This window comes from Carassius auratus, chromosome 2, assembly GCF_003368295.1.
Source record: "Carassius auratus strain Wakin chromosome 2, ASM336829v1, whole genome shotgun sequence".
In the NCBI taxonomy this organism is placed as follows: Eukaryota; Metazoa; Chordata; class Actinopteri; order Cypriniformes; family Cyprinidae; genus Carassius; species Carassius auratus.
The window spans coordinates 22,886,620-22,903,005 of NC_039244.1; the positions used below are offsets into that span (position 1 = coordinate 22,886,620).

The 16,386-nt window shown below is 38.5% G+C and overlaps 1 protein-coding gene across 5 annotated transcripts in view; it reads left to right on the forward strand.

The window, feature by feature from the left end:
- The window catches only part of LOC113120995 (cell adhesion molecule 3-like), a 56,441-nt gene that overhangs the window by 27,231 nt on the left and 12,824 nt on the right, over positions 1-16,386 (forward strand). For 3 of the 5 annotated variants that reach the window (XM_026291194.1, XM_026291211.1, XM_026291219.1), the window contains exons 3-7: positions 8,355-8,504; positions 12,097-12,249; positions 13,593-13,730; positions 13,818-13,988; positions 15,485-15,575. In XM_026291194.1, coding sequence (XP_026146979.1) covers positions 8,355-8,504; positions 12,097-12,249; positions 13,593-13,730; positions 13,818-13,988; positions 15,485-15,575 — 703 coding nt within the window. Of the gene's footprint in view, positions 1-8,354; positions 8,505-12,096; positions 12,250-13,150; positions 13,166-13,592; positions 13,731-13,817; positions 13,989-15,484; positions 15,576-16,386 lie in introns of all 5 variants that reach the window. The other 2 variants (XM_026291185.1, XM_026291202.1) reach the window with 1 other exon arrangement.

The following is a 16,386-nucleotide window of genomic DNA, read 5'->3' on the forward strand; positions in this document are numbered from 1 at the left end:
TGCATCTGTCTTTGTAGGGTCAGGTTTTATGCCCTGGTCAGTTAGAAGGTGACCCACATATGACACCTCAGATACCCGGAAACGGCACTTGTCAGGGTTGAGCTTAAGATTTATGACGCGTATTCTGTCCATGACTTGCCGGAGGTGCAGATCATGCTCTTCTGTTGTGCTGCCCCAAACAAGGATGTCATCAACAACAATGGCGCATGGCTGTCCTTCAAAGAGCTGCTCCATGCACCTTTGAAGACTTCACTTCCTGTGGAGATTCCATAGGGCATCCGGAGAAAGGCATATCGGCCCGCCGGGGTCATGAAGGTGGTCAGCTTTGATGACTCCTCACTGAGTGGCACCTGCCAGAAACCACACTTCGCATCAAGGATGCTGAACACCTTGGCTCCTGGCATGTCAACGATCACCTGTTCTACTGTTTTCACGGGATGATGTGGTCTGAGGAGGGCTTTGCTGAGGTGTACATGGTCAATAAACAGTCTCACAGCACCATCTTTTTCACGTGCAGCCACCATAGAAGACACCCACTCGGTGGGCTCCTGAACTGGCTTAATGACTCCCAGTTTAGTCATTCTGTTGAGTTCATTGACTATTTTGTCTTTCATTGCCAATGGCACTCATCTGGGAGCACATATTGTAGGGTGCACAGAGGGGTCTAGGCGCATGGCAGTTTGCCTATAGTGTTGCAGTCAAAAAGGTCTTTATACACTGTGAGCTCAGGGGCCCCCTGCTGGAGAGCGTGCACATTTGGGCCAAGTTGCACAAAGCCTAGTTCGATGCTTTCTCTAAAACCCAATAGAGGTTTTACATCACTGTCAATGACATGGAACTGTAGTGTGCCACGTGTGAAGTTTACATCGGTGACACCTAAAGTTCTCATGATCTGACCACCATAAGCCACAAGGTTGACAACATGGCTGTGATTGATATGAGCGCCTGGGTCGATGTGCTGGAGAGCACCTCTGGACAGTACATTGCACCGAGCTCCAGTGTCAATCTTCACCTTAAGTTGCTTCCCTGTGTTGGAAGTGGACAGGATGGTAAATATCTCTCCTCTATCAGCTGGCACCTCTACACTTTCACAGTAAAACAAGCCTGCTGGTTCATATGCAATCTGTGCATCAAGCTCACTTATTCTGTGTGTCTGTCTTCCCCTGTGTATGGTGTGGGGTGCTCTGTCTGGCTGAGAAGGACCTTGTCCTGGTCTTTTGTAGGTGTGTGTTTTGCTTGTTCTGCACCATTTAGAGAAGTGGTTCCATTTTCCACATGCATTGCAGCGCTTGTTGAAGGCTGGACAGCAGCTGCGGTCGGGTGAATGATGGCCACCAAAATTCAAACATGTAGAAAATTGCACTGCACAAACTTCGCTGTCCTTCTTTGGTTCTTTTTTTTATTTCTTTGTTGCCTTTTTCAGACTGCTTGTGTAGCATGCATATTTCGACAACTGAGTTTAAAGTTAGATTTTTTTCTTTCAGCAGCTTTGTGCGGATATTGTCATTGTGAATGCCACATACTAATCGATCTCTTATCAGTTCGTCATGCAGAGTGCCAAATTCGCATTTTCTGGCTAGTGTTTTTAACGTGACAACGTACGACTGGATTGTTTCATGTGGCTTCTGTTTTGTTGTGTTGAATGCATGTCTGTCCATAATTACGTTCTTTACAGGCAGACAGATTTCCTCAAACTTCTTTACCAGTACCTCTGAATCCCCCGGATCCTCCTCCTCCTCGAAAGTGAAAGTGTCATATTTATCTTGGGCATCGGGACCAGCGAGGTTCAGGAATGTGTACCCTTGCACTTTTTTGTCGCTGCAGAAAAACCGGCGTTGCTGTAAATGTGGCACTCGCGCTTGAATTTCGTCCAGTTGTCCGCAATATTTTCGTCAAAGAGAGGGTCAATTTTACGAAATCCTTGTGCCATCGTCACTACAAGCACACTTCTGACACCATGTAGATGTTTATAGACAGATTAACTGACATTTTCTTTGTAAAGATGAGGTCACGCTTTATTCATCATACATCACGTTCTCTTATTTCCATCTTCCGCCCATCATCCCTCAGACCTCCTACGTAATCTCTTGAAGACAGCCACAAGATAGATAACAAGTAAACATCGATAGAATCTACAGACAGCACACTAGGTTTCGAGAGCTAGCCATTCTGTCTCTCTTTCTCTGGGTCATTCTGTCCCTTTCTTGCCCCCTGCTCTGTCTCTCTCTCTGGGGGTTGATATGGTGAACTAACAATGTTTGACAGGCAGAGCAAAGAGGGCAGCATTACCAACAACAACTGTGAAAAAGAGCGGGAAAGAGAGAGAAAAGATAAGATTAATAAATCCTTCAAAAATGATGTTGGGTTTGCAGTCGTTTAATGAAGTCTTAGTGTGCTGTAGAATGATGGATGGTTTGTATGCTATAACAGCCTGTGTTAATGTAAATATTTACATTGGACTATATTTTATACTAGAATCTTAATGAGCGCTTGATCCTGCAACTCAAGCAAGCCAAACATTGTGTGTGTGTGTGTGTTTGTTGATGTTGTTGAAACAATAATATTGTTAAGGTATCATTAATATAAAATGTATCAACGTAAAATGTGGTCAGCAGACTGAAATGGAAAAATAGGAGAGAAGGATGAAAAAAGAGGGCGGATGACATAAGGTTAAGGGCGTACACACCCAGGGGGCAGTTATGGGGCGGAAAAACGTGTGTGTGAGTGGTTGGGTTTGGGGCAATAATAGGGCAACAGCTGGCGCTGAGTTGGGGGTTGGAGAGGGTCATGTCAACAAACCCTCCCACTGACCTACTAATGTAGTGCATACAGCTGAACACAAGTGTTGACCTGAGTATGTGAACTACAATTGAAACTATATTTGATTAGATTTTTAACAGATTTTTAAAAATAAGTTTATGCTCACCAAGACTGCATTTATTTGAAGTAAAAACTGTAATAGTGTGAAATATTATTACAATTAAACAAGAATTGTTTTCTGTTTGAGTGTGTTTTAAAATGTTATTTATTCCTGTGATAGCAAATCTGAATTTTCAGTAGTCATTATTTATATATTTATAGAGCCGTATATCTTCAGTGTCACATGATACTATATAATTTTTTTTTTTAATCTAAATTTTCATCAGTAATGTTTATACCAGGTAAAAGCAAAAGTGTAATTCACACACAGCAAAAAAACAGCCTTTTGTCTTTTTTTCCAGTAAAAATATCTGAATCTCTTTAAAACAAGAAACATTCAGTTGAGAAAACTCTCTTAACTTTTATTTATTTATTTATTTTAATAAAAAATGCTTATTAAAATTATTTTCCAATGCAAAATGTATTCCAAATAAAAAACATTTCCTTTATGCATTTATATAAAGTTGAACCTAAAATCTTTGTGATGAAAAAGTGAATGATATTTTGATACTGATGATACAACATGGCTGTAGCAGAGTATTCTGGGCTCTATGAGTGTACGTTTACCCTTTATCTCTTACAGATCTCTGTCAGACTGGGGAGGTAGAGATAATGGCAGTTTATATTTATAGATCTTTGTAGGAGCACAGCGGGTATGGACGATCTCTGTTAAAGCCGATCTCCATTAAGCTCCATAAACCAATATTTGGTCCCACACACACACACTGCCAGACTATAATTAAGCAAATATGTTCCTGCAGTTAGAACATCATACCAAGTCTTCATCAAATGTTATTAATGTGCACAGTCTCACCGATCAATAATGCAACAGGGACTTCATCTATTCCAGCTGTTACACACACACACAAACAGCTGGACATCAGAGAGGAACCAACAGGATATTTAGTGCCAATCAAATGTTAATCAGGCTGAAAAATAGACATCTACATATGCAGCGGAGAAAACAGGGAGACCGTAACAGAGGCAGAGAGACTGAGGAGAGGGCGTAGAGGTGAGAGAATACCAGAGGGAAAATATGGAGAGACAGAGAGAGAGACAGATGGAAGGAGGAGGAAAAAGAAAGAAGTGAAGCACAGATGGAGAGAGATGAGAAAGGAGGAAGAGGGAAATGGAAAGATGAAGGGGTTATTTTTCACTGTCTGTTTTTGGACAGTATTTATTACACTTCAACCTGTATTATCTCTCACATGCAAACACTCATCTTCTCCCTCTCTCTCTCTCTCTCTTGTTTATTTCTCTCTGTCTCTCATTGTGGCTTTCTTCGTCAGTCTTTCGCTGTATTCATCTGTTTATCTGTAATCTTTCGCTTTTGTCTTTTTTCAGCAGCCGTCCTCTCTGCTCTCTGTCGTCTGTGTGAGGAGGGTGCGAATGATGTTGCTTTAAATATAAGCTGTGTGCTTTCTACAGCCTCACACATTTGTGTGTGTGAGCGAGAGACACTTAGAGAAACAGAGAGAGAGAGTGAAATGCGATGGAGAATGACACTGTCTGGGTGTTTTTAACTCAACCGTGTGTGTTTGTGTGTGTGTGTGTGTGTAAATACTCTAAGACAGTGCTTCTCATCTGCTGGGTTGTGACCCAAAATTGGAACGCAGGGCTGCAGGCGGCAGGACAAACAATGCTAAATGTGAATAATAAATTTTAACTAAACACATGTTCATGCAGAGTTAAATAAATAAGGCTTATCAGCTCAGGAAGCAGAAAGAACTTTCCATGTCTTTTGTTGTTTACATCAAAAGCAGTTTGTCCGGTCAAACCCATTTTACAGTATTTTGTTGAAGATTAAACAAGATAAATGTAAAACCTAGGCTGCATTAAATACAGGGTTCACTTGCATTGAGGATAAACATGGTTCGAGCTGAAATGCAGAAATGTATTTTAAAAAAGAGAAATAAATGATTAAATCTAATCAAATTTAATTCAAAATTAATCATTTTGAATTTGCAGATGAGTTCAATTCAAAATAGCTTTTGAACTGAATTGAAAACCTTTGAATCGTAAATCTAATCAACCCAAACTATTCACACTGCTAGTTTGTGCACTGAATGATAATAAAGTTGAATAAAATAAAAGAATTAAAAAACAATTGGGCGGGCTTGATTTTGTCCTTCAGGGATTGATTGGATCATAGTCATGTACTAACTGCTGCAATTTCATGTGAGTGACAGGTTGCTGGATTGTTGTCCCGCCCTCGTGCTGGTGTTATCAGAGAAAAAGTGCTGTTGCGAGGGAGAAGAGACAGTAATGTTTTTGATTAAAGATTGAGAGGACACATGATTTTTATTATGCACATGGAAAAATAATTTATTATAAACACTGCAATATTCTATTAAAAAATAATTGTCATTGTAAAGAGATTTTCTTAACTTTTGTAGCACACTCACCCTCATACTGCTCATAACCTATATGACCTATGTGACCCGTCTGTGTTGATCATTAATTTTTTTAATTTTATTAATATAAATATTTATTGAATAAATGTACATGTATTAAATTCTAAATTAAATTCTAAATTAAATCTATTGAATGAAATAAATAATTTATTAAAGATCTTCTTTTGTGTTCCAGGCACAACATGAAGGTTAGAAAATAATGACAGAATTTTTGTGTATAGTTGAACTATCCCATGAATTTTGCTGTGTATGTTATCAAGGTACTGTTTGAATTCCAAATAAAGTGGCAGTGACGTAAATTTGTGTACTGTGTTTCAATCATGCACAAACGAGACGGTAACACCCCGCACCCTTCAGACTACTCACTTTAAGTGCTGTGCCCTTTAGAGTGAGTAGGACATAGTGGTGTTCACTTTAAAATTAAATTCACCCATATTCTCTCTCTCTCTCCATCTCCACTTCACTCAGTGATTAGAGTTTAGTCTGTGTCCTGACATAACCAGTTAAATGGATCAGATGCCATTTTGAGAGTCTCAGTAAGTGCCCCCTGCAGCAGTTGTCCACTGCACAGAGAGCGTGTATGTGACCCACTAATCACTTAATAACTGCTAACACTGCTCTAATTGGTTGCCGATAAGTAGCCCGCACCGTGTGTGCTAAAGCTAAAGGCTAATTTTAGCCTATTATCTTTTGGCATAGGTTCATTGGGTTTAGAAAGCTAACTCTAATTCTAATTCTGTCGGTTTGGACATTCACACACACACACACACACACACACATAGCCAGATGTTCTGTGATGTAGATGCTGAGACTTAGTCTTTTCTCATCCCTTCTGCTCAGTCTCTATTTTTAAAAGCAGCCTTTTAAGCTAATCAGGCTGAGTTCGACCCAGCTTCACGCTCACCCGGCGCACCTGCGTTTGTCCCACATATTTGCCAGTGGAAAGCCGACATTTGGCCTGCAATTGAGTAGGTTAATCCCCAGTGTTAGCAAAACATCAGGCTAAAATTAAGCCAGCATTTAGCATGAATAAATACAAGATTGAGATCTACAAAAAACGAGTATCATTAGGCTAGTGTGATATCAATGCCTGGCCAAGTTTAACTCAGCATTGAGCCAAGGTTAGCCTTGCAATTAGCAATATTTGCCCTGTCAATCAGCAAGCATATGCCCAACATTCAGCCAAGTTTTGCCCCAAGTTTAATCTCTTTGAGTCCAGAGCTTGGCCGCTGCCAAGCCAGCATTTGCCTAGCATTCACTAAACATTAGCTCTCCATTCAAGCTGCCATTAGCCTAACAATCAGACAGCGCTTCGCCCAGAGTTCATCCAGTACCAGTCAGCATTAAAAAGGTCATCGATTATAACCTAAGTGGTAATTATTGGGTAAAGTGGAGCATGGGCTGCCGAGGGCAGAATTATCATGCAGCAAGACTCACATTGGCATTGCATCTGGCTTTTATACACACTCTCACACAGACACATTTCCAATTTAATGAGAAAGGTTGTCATCTTATAAATGCCTGAAGGGCTTTACATGTGTTGGATCAAACCCCAATCCCATAAACACCAAGCAACCAATAATATTAATAAAAAATAAGCGTTTTTTCAGAAAATGTACTGTGCAAAACTCCTTATAATGCTAGAATATTCTTTGTGGTTTCTAGGGTGTTCTGGATGGTTGTCTGGGTGTTTCCGTGCAGTTGCTATTGTGTTTTTGGTGGTTGCTAGGGTGTTGCTATACAGTTGATAGAGTGTTTTGTCTGTTTGCTAGACTGTTTCTGTGAAGTTGTTAGGCTGTTGCTGTGCAATTGCTATGATGTTCTTGGTGGTTGCAAGGGTGTTGCTATGCAATTGCTACAGTGTTTTGGAAAATTGCCAGGGTGTTGCTATGCAGTTGTTAGAAAGGTGTTGCTATGATGTTGCTAGGGTTTTCTGGTTGCTTCCAGTGTGATGCAGTGCAGATGCTAGGATGCTCTGAGTGGTTGCCAGGGTGTTGCTACACAGTTTTTGTGGTGTTCTGGTGGTTGTCAGGCTGTTGTTATGTGGGTGCTAGTGTGTTCTTGCATCAAAAAATACAATCAAGACAATACTTGATAGATACAACAAAATATACATTCATTATACATTTTTACATTTATTTATTTAGTAGAATATCTTTATTTTCCCATGAAAATGGTCAATTGTAAATGGCAATTTACACTGACTTCAACAAACTGACATTTCATGACCTGTCTTTTACCAGGGTGCTTGGATTTTCTGCGTCCTTCAAGAGGACTCTCACTCAAGTCTCTATGATATTCTGATCCTATGATTTGAGCAGGATTGGGTCATATGATGCAATTTCAAGTTTTCCTTTCTCTTTGGAGTGTTACAAGCTGTTTGTGGATAGATAAGATAAAGTCACAAACCCAAAGAGATATTCTTTATAAAAGATGAGCTTCGTAAAAATGTACTTATTTCAGAAAGGCGGAGTATAGAGAAGAAACATTAATATACAGTATGTGGAAAATGATGTGTTTTTTTATTTATTATTCATGTTTTTATCAAAAATGGTACAGGATAGGTTTCATGTTGAAATTCAATACTTAGGGCTTATTTTAATCCATATATAATCCAAATATAAGCACGTGTGATAGGAGCTTTAGCAAGCACCACTACATACATATTTTCTATTATGATCTGCTATATTTCTTTAGAATCTTGGAGATGTCAGTCAACGTTTTAATTATCATTCCTGTTCAGTTTCTTTCCTCTCTTTGGTTTCCATCTCTGGCGACTCTCTCTGCATGAGGTGCAGGCAATGTTAACGATGCCATTTTTATATTTTTCTTCAAGAAATACACAGCTCTGCTCTCAAAGATCCTGATGATGGGGATGAAGCATCTAATTTTCACCTAAGTCTCGCTCTCATTTTCTCCCTGTCTCCTCCTCTATCTGTCTCTAACTATAGCTCATTTCATGATGTCATCTTGTCTTCTCAACTCTAATATCTTCTCATTTATCTCTGTTCTGTTGCTCAGATGATGACCCCTTCCAGCCAGTGACCCAAGATGAGACGGTGTCAGTGGGCGGGGTGGTGACCCTGACCTGCAGTGTGAAGGAAAACGATAACTCCTCTCTCCAGTGGTCCAACACTGCTCAACAGACCCTGTACTTCGGAGAAAAGAGAGGTGAGTTTCGCTTTTTTTAAAAGATAAAGGATGATTCCGTCATCATTTATTCTTCCTCATGTTTTTCCAAACATTGCATCCATTTCTTTCTTCTATTGCACAATGTCTGTTTTTTCCATGTAATAAAAATGAATGAGAACTGAAGATGGGCTAGCTACAAATATTTAAAAAAAAGTATTTATTTGTGGAATATCTTTCCATCTACATTACATTTTAAATCATTTGAGTATTTTTACATTTAATTATTGAGTAGAATATCTTTTTCCAGCAGTAAGTGTCAAATTACAGATAAAACTGGTTGAAAGCAAAGCGGCAATGCACATTGATTTTAACAAACGGACATTTCATCACCTCTCTTTTACTCAATCGCTTTTAAGACTGTGGTACATGATTGCAATTACTTGCCATTTTGGTCTGAACAGGAAATTGATTTTTGCTGGACCATTCCTCAAAAAATTCTACAGCGCTTTCAATCCGTCAATACCACACACAAAGACAGCACATGAGACACATTCCTAAAACATTAATATCACCCTAAAACCAAACAGGTGGCTCTGTGATAACTGTGGAGAGTATAAGACAGAGAGAGAACAGAAGGGCGACCTGATTAAAGAGGAAAACAAAAGAAGGCGACAAGAGAGCACCATGGAAAATCTGAAATAAAAGCGGCCTATTGAACAAGAATGAAGGAGGGAGTGTTAAAAGAAAGAGGAGAGAAATACAGCCAGTCTCACATATAAACACGCATAAAACTATATATAAATTTACCTTTTGAAATTACGTTTTCATTTGGATGAATACAACTGTGCAAGATTAGAGTTTCTAATGAAGTGTTTTCCTTAAGTATAAATCCCACTAAAACAATTTAGGGGAAGAAACAAACTCACAAATCTCATTAACTTACACAATTTTGCTTCCTACTTAAATGTATCTTGTTTAAAGGATGCTGAGATATCTTGAAAACAAATCAAAACTACTGTTTAAGAAAATTATTTTTCGCAGTGTAGAAAAGAGAGAGCACAGTAAAAGGAGAACAGAAGACTCACACATACGCACTAGTGAGAAGAGATGAACAGATTAGTGTGGAGGAACGATGGATGGGGATGGGCAAGAGAGATAAAGGGGGGAATGACAAAGGAGGAGTGTGTGCATGAAAGAGCAGGACGGAGGACAGAGGAACAGCAGCTGATGAAGACAAATTAAGTGCCCTTCACTTACTGATAAAGCATGAAGTGCGCACACATACACATTTACTGTGAATCTGTGTAATCCTTTTGTACAAGGGTGAAGTGTGTCATTTCTGCACCATTAGCAAAAATAATAACATTCCAAACTTTTTTCCTGATCACTTCCGGTCTGTTTGGTCAGACAAGTCAGTGGTAGGGGGAGAGGCTCAATCTACAGAGCAAGTGATTGGACAAAAAAAAAATCTGTATTTATGTTGTATATTTATATATATGTATATTGCTAACTAAACTGAAACTTAATTATTTAAAACAAGGCTGAAACAAAGTAAAATATGAATGTTAGATGAAAACCATAAACTTAAATAGGTATATAAGTATATTAAAAGTAGAGCTGAATATAAATATTTTTATAGCTACGAAACAAAAACTTTTAATTAATAAAACTTAAACTAAAATTAAAATGAAAACTGAAAATAGATGAAAATGAAAGGTAAATCAAAATATTAATTATCATAAATATTATCATAACATATGAAGAAACAAAAGAAAGGCTTTAAATTTGTGAATCTGTTAGAGGTGACATTTAGGAGTATATTAGCATATAGATGACCTTTAAGCTTATAGACTTGCTTTACTTTTTAAATGTTAGTTTATTCTTTAATGGAAATTGGGATTTATATACATACTATAGAGACATACTTTAACTTTTTTAATACGTCTAAAGACGTCATTCAAAAACAATCATGATTATGACTTCTCAACCGTGAGCACATTATTAGATTAGATTAGATTAGATTTGATTTAACTTTATTGTCATTGCACATGTAAGGTACAAGGCAACGAAATGCAGTTAGCATCTAACCAGAAGTGCAATTAGCGGTAAGTACAGAATCAAGATCTACAATATGTTACAAATGTACAATAAATATACAAATAAGGCAGTATTATGGACATAATTTACGGATTTTAAATACTATCAGCATGATATACAGATAGGTGTACTATGAACAGACTATACAGATGGATTTTGGAAAAGTGTATGTATACTATAGGGAGAAACTATAAAAATATGAACAACATTTACACTAGTGCAATGGACAGTGAAGTGCATAGAAAATATTTCAGTGTGCAAATGGATTACTCAGTGTTTCTTGATGAACAGACAGTAGTGCAAGTAATAACAAGTTTACTGTTATTTGCTTGTTTGTAAATAAATAAATAAATCAGGTTTCAGAGGGCAGAGTTCAGTAAGGAGACAGCTGTAGGGAAAAAGCTGTTCCTGAATCTGCTGGTCCTTGTCCAGAGGCTCCTGAAGCGCCTCCCGGAGGGCAGGAGGTTAAACAGTCTATGGTCCGGGTGAGAGGAGTCCTTAAGAATGCTGCGAGCTCAATGTAGTCAGCATTTTCTCTGGATGTACTCAATAGCAGGAAGTGGTGATGTGTTGGCCAGTTTTCACCACCCTCTGCAGTGCCTTGCGGTCAGCAACTGAGCAGTTCCCATACCAGACTGGTCACATAAGGCATATTATCATAAGGCCACAGACATTTACATATCAATGTTAATTCAGTATTCACTCACTTGGCTTGCTCTGATCAACAACAGTTTTGACCAATCTGAACAGAGGGCTTTTACATATAGAGTTTCCAAGGCTTGGTTGCACACAAATATAATCCAAGGACTGTCATTTTGTCTGGTGGATTCTGTGTAGTCAGTGTCGAGTGTATCTACATGGGTTGCTATAGTAATAATGTCAGAATCCGCACACTGCCAAGAGACTTTCTCATACAACAACGGAGAGTAGCTGTCAGTAGAAAGCTGAAAACTGAAAAATGTGCCTTTACTCATGTCTGTCATCTCACTGTGGTGCTGAACTCACAAGATCTGTGAGAGAACAGAGGCATTTTATGCATTCATGCATACAGTATACTCAGTCTAAAACTGCTGACTCGTTCACTATTCATGACATAGTGAACATCACATGGTTCGCTAGATGAGGAAAGAGTAAGCAAAACTGAATGTGTTCAGACCAGACGATATTGCACACTCTGTGGCATGTTACATACACGTCCGTTACAAATAATGAACTCCTTTGAAAACTGACCTTTTAGACTACTAGCTCATATGAACTTAGTGTGGTTCAGGTTTGTACACATAAGATAGCGTGTTGGTTTTCTTTTTTTGTTTTTCAAAATGCAAAAAAACAACAAAAAAACAAGTGTGTTACAGCAAAAAAGAGTTAGAGAGATGGTGGAAAGTAAATCTAAATCACAGTGGTTTTGGTATCAGACACATTGATTAATGTTATCTGTGAACTTCAGGGGATAAAATGTTAAAATTGTTGTATATGACATCCATGTGGTGTATGTGATCCCCTTATCTACTCTGTCTTTTTTTTTTTTTTTTAGCACTGAGAGATAACCGTATCCAGTTGGTAAAGTCCACAGCCACAGAGCTGATAATCACCATCTCGGAAGTTCAGCTGTCAGATGATGGAGAGTACACCTGTTCAATTTTCACCATGCCTGTACGGACTGCACGAGCCACAGTTACTGTACTCGGTATGTATGTGTGAGTGTGCATTTTAAGTCAGGGTAGTAGGTATCAGTAGAAATTGCTATTGATATAGAGTGAATTTGGGTAAATTGGGAGACTTTTTGCTATTAAGCTGGCTGGGGGAAAATGGCACAGTCATCCTGAATTAACCCTATATTTAACATGGCCATCATTCCTCTTCTTGTATTTCACTAAGAGTCTATGAGACTCTCATGGGTGCATTTAGCATGAGAAAAAAAAATCAGTTTGTTTAATGGCCTTTCAATTAATATATTTGTCCCATCTAAAAGCAAGGCTTTTTCTATTAGATGTTTATGAGAGCTCTCAAAGTGGTTTTAGCCACAAACATTTAATCATTATAATGGTGATGCAGCTGATACCATTAGCAAATTAAAACATCACTTTCATTCATTCAAACACAGCAAGAGGACAGACATAGTTAGTTGCTGATGTAAAATATGTAAATATAAAATGAATATTAATTAGAAATAGAATTCAAATATGAAGTTTAGAATAGATCTGTCAATCAGTCTATGTATTAGTGTGTCTATCTATCTATTATAGTCTATCTGTCTGTCAGTGAGTCAGCCTGTTCGGTTTGAAAGAAATATCAGAATTTGGAATTTGGAGGTCAGGAAGTGAGTCAGTTCAATAACCGCAAGAACTGGCAGGTTCAGTGAGATCATATAGTGAAAAAATTGTCAGCCTGAATCAAACCGACTAGGTTCATGAGTGTGTGTGTGTGTGTGTGTGTGTGTATCTCTCTCTATATATATATATATATAAAAGTTTGATATTTGCTAGCAACTGAATTTAGGTCCCATGTTGCATAACCAAATCAAAAAAAATCCAGTTACAAATTTTGTCACTGATAAATGACATCTCTGCTTCACCTCTTTTGGAAAGCACCAGCTGCTCCTGGTAAGCATGTTTGATGTGACCGGGCCTACGCGGAACCTGCATACTTTCTGTATTGGTTTTGGGGGGAAATCTGCATAATTGATTTAAATATGGTAAAATGTGTTAAACAGAGTTGAAAGTACTGTACTCTTTTTGGCAGCTAAAAACATACAATTTGCCAAATTATTATATAAAACAACATGCAAGTGGCAGGGGGTGCGAATGATGGGCGTTTTAAATCTGCAGAAGGTTATGAGCAGATTTCATTTGGTGCAAATTCCGTGCAGGCCTATTAGCAAGTAGCTAGTTGTTGATTGTGAGTTGCTACTTAGGGAAAAGAACTGTTTTTATTTCATTTAGATTTGATCTAGCCAGCGACGCCCCTATTTCCCTCAAATTGCACCTGAAAATATCATGAATTTCATTTTACTTCTCTTTATTCTCACAGGTGTTCCAGGTAAACCTGTGATAACAGGTTTTGAAGATGCTGTTCAGGAGGGCGGCGAGGTTACTCTCACCTGCACGAGTTCAGGCAGCAAACCTCCTGCTAAACTACACTGGTTCCGCGATCAAGAGGAGATACAAGGTGAAAATACACATGCAGTCAGGACAGAAATCTGCTTTTAACTCAAACAGTAGATGTTCAATAATTACAGTGTTGGTGTGTGTGTAGGGCGTCCTGATGTAGTGGAGTCTAACCCTGACGAACCGACCTACACAGTAACCAGTGAGCTCACCCTCACTGTCACTAAGCATGATAACAACGCTCTGATCGCCTGTGCCGTGGATCACCCGTCCATTGCCAATGGAGACAAGAGGACAGAGCAGCCCCTCAGCGTCTTGTGTAAGACACATGCAAATGCCAGAAAGCTTATTTCATGCAGCTGTTTTGTAGAGGTATGACAGTGTACTACTGTATGCTTTTAGAAATGTCAACCAGTAGTGGTTGTGCTATAATGTTTATACATATCAAATGGTTGCTTCCGGCATAGACAACTTGTTTTTGGTAGGAGCATTTTATGTTTAATGCATATGTTGTAAATACTGGGTAACAGTAGGTTGCTTGAAGCTGGAATACAATATCACAGCATCCCCCCTTAATATAGAATTCAACCGACGTGCGTTCACACTATCACAGCTGTTTTACTTTAAATCATGCAATCCTAGCTGTTGATATTGACATAAAATTCAAAGCATACGTTTGATCAGTTCATGCACTTCCCGGAAATCAAACCCTTGACCTTGGTGTTGCTTGCACCATCTTCTTGTTTGAATCACACCAGTCAACCTTTTTCCAATCTTCTTTTGTTCAGTTTTGGTGAGCCTGTGTGAATTGTAGCCTCAGTTTTCTGTTATTATCTGACAGGATTGGTGCCCAGTGTGGTCTACTGTTGCTGTAGCCCATTGGCCTCAAGGTTCAAAATGTTGTGCATTCAGAGATGCTCTTCTGCATACCTTGTAACAAGTGGATATTTGAGTTTCTGTTGCCTTTCTATCAGTTCAACCATTTTGGCCGTTCTCCTCTGACCTCTGGCATCAATAAGGCATTTTCGCCCACAGAGCCACCGCTCAATGGCTATTTTATCTTTTTCAGACTATTCTCTATAAGCCCTAGAGATAGTTGTGCCTGAAAATCCCAGTAGATCAGCAGTTTCTGAAATACTTAGACCAGCCCATCTGGCACCAACAGCTATGCCACGTTTAATATCACTTAAAACATCTCTCTTCCCAATTCTGATGTTCAGTTTGAGCTTTAGCAGATCATCTTGTCCATGTCAACATACATTGAATTGCTGCTGTGTGACCATGTGATGGGCCGAGTAGATGTTTGCGTTAATGAGCAGTTAAATAGGTGAAAAGTGGCTGGTGAGCGTGTGTGTTTGTGTGTGTGCATGTGGTGATGACATGGGTATGACATAGTTGTTATAATAAAAAGCTGGTTAATGTGGACACTACCTGTGTCCCTGTAATTCAAAAGGCTTGAAAAACAAAGACAAAGATTAGCTTGCAAAACAAAGATTTCTGTGAGGGGTATGTTTAGGTGTAGGGTTGGTGTAGGGGCAATAGAAAATACAGTTTGTACACCAAACACCAATACCAATGTGTGTGTGTGTGTGTATGAGTGTGTGTGCGTGTGTGTGTGTGTGTATACGTGTGTGTATATACACACACACACACACACATAAAATCTATTTATAAACTTGAATTTCCAGCACTGTTTCTGTGATTATATTATTAGTCATACTATGATATAGGATTTCGGTCATACCCCTACCCCTACTGTATAATACATAAACATGGAGATAACAGAAACAAAACGTGTGTCTGTGTGTCTCTCAGTTTCTCCAAGCGTGTCAATTCAGCCTGAGAGTGACCTGCCCAGAGAAGGAGAGAAGTTTTTCCTGCAGTGTTTGGGGAATGGAAATCCAGAGTAAGTCTCTCTCTCTCTCTCTCTTTCTCATTTCCATCTTTGGCATTCATGTTTTATGTATAAAGCTGAAAATGGTCAGCCTATTGATCTCCTTTCTCTCTTTAACACACACACACACACACACACACACACACACACATGCAGGGTTTGGTTTGACAGTATTACTGTGATATTTATTTTGATGTTACATGAGAAACCCTTGCGTAGGTTTGTTTTAAAAGCATATCCTCTATGATCTGGAGATTCTGGAGCTTAAGGATGAAATATCATTATTTCAGATATATTTATTACATTTGGAGCTATTTAAGCCTGGTTATATCACATACATTTGTATCCCTGTAAATAGAAGTTAATGTAATTGAATATCACCCTCTACTGGTGCAGGATCGTATTACAGCTCATTATACAGCCCCTGACATCCATTAATACCACACCGACATCAATTCAACCCCATTTAGACAACCCATAGTGTCTCTCTGTCACATGTTCTTATTTGCTTTTACGCTCCATCTCTTCCTTACTGGAATGGAAGCACAAATAGGGGCTGTATGTGACGAAGATACCTGTGGTATCAGAGGCAGCATTTACAGGTTTCGTAATATCTTTTTGCTGCACCTGAATTATTATCTATAAAACATTTGGGGTCAGTAAGATTGTATTTTATTTTTATTTTAAAGAATTCAATGCTTTTATTCAAAAAGAAAAAAATGTATCAAAAGTGAAAGTAAATACATTTTTAAAGTATAACAAAGGATTTTCAAATTATAACAAAGGATTTTCAAATAAATGCTTTCTATTAATTAAACTATCC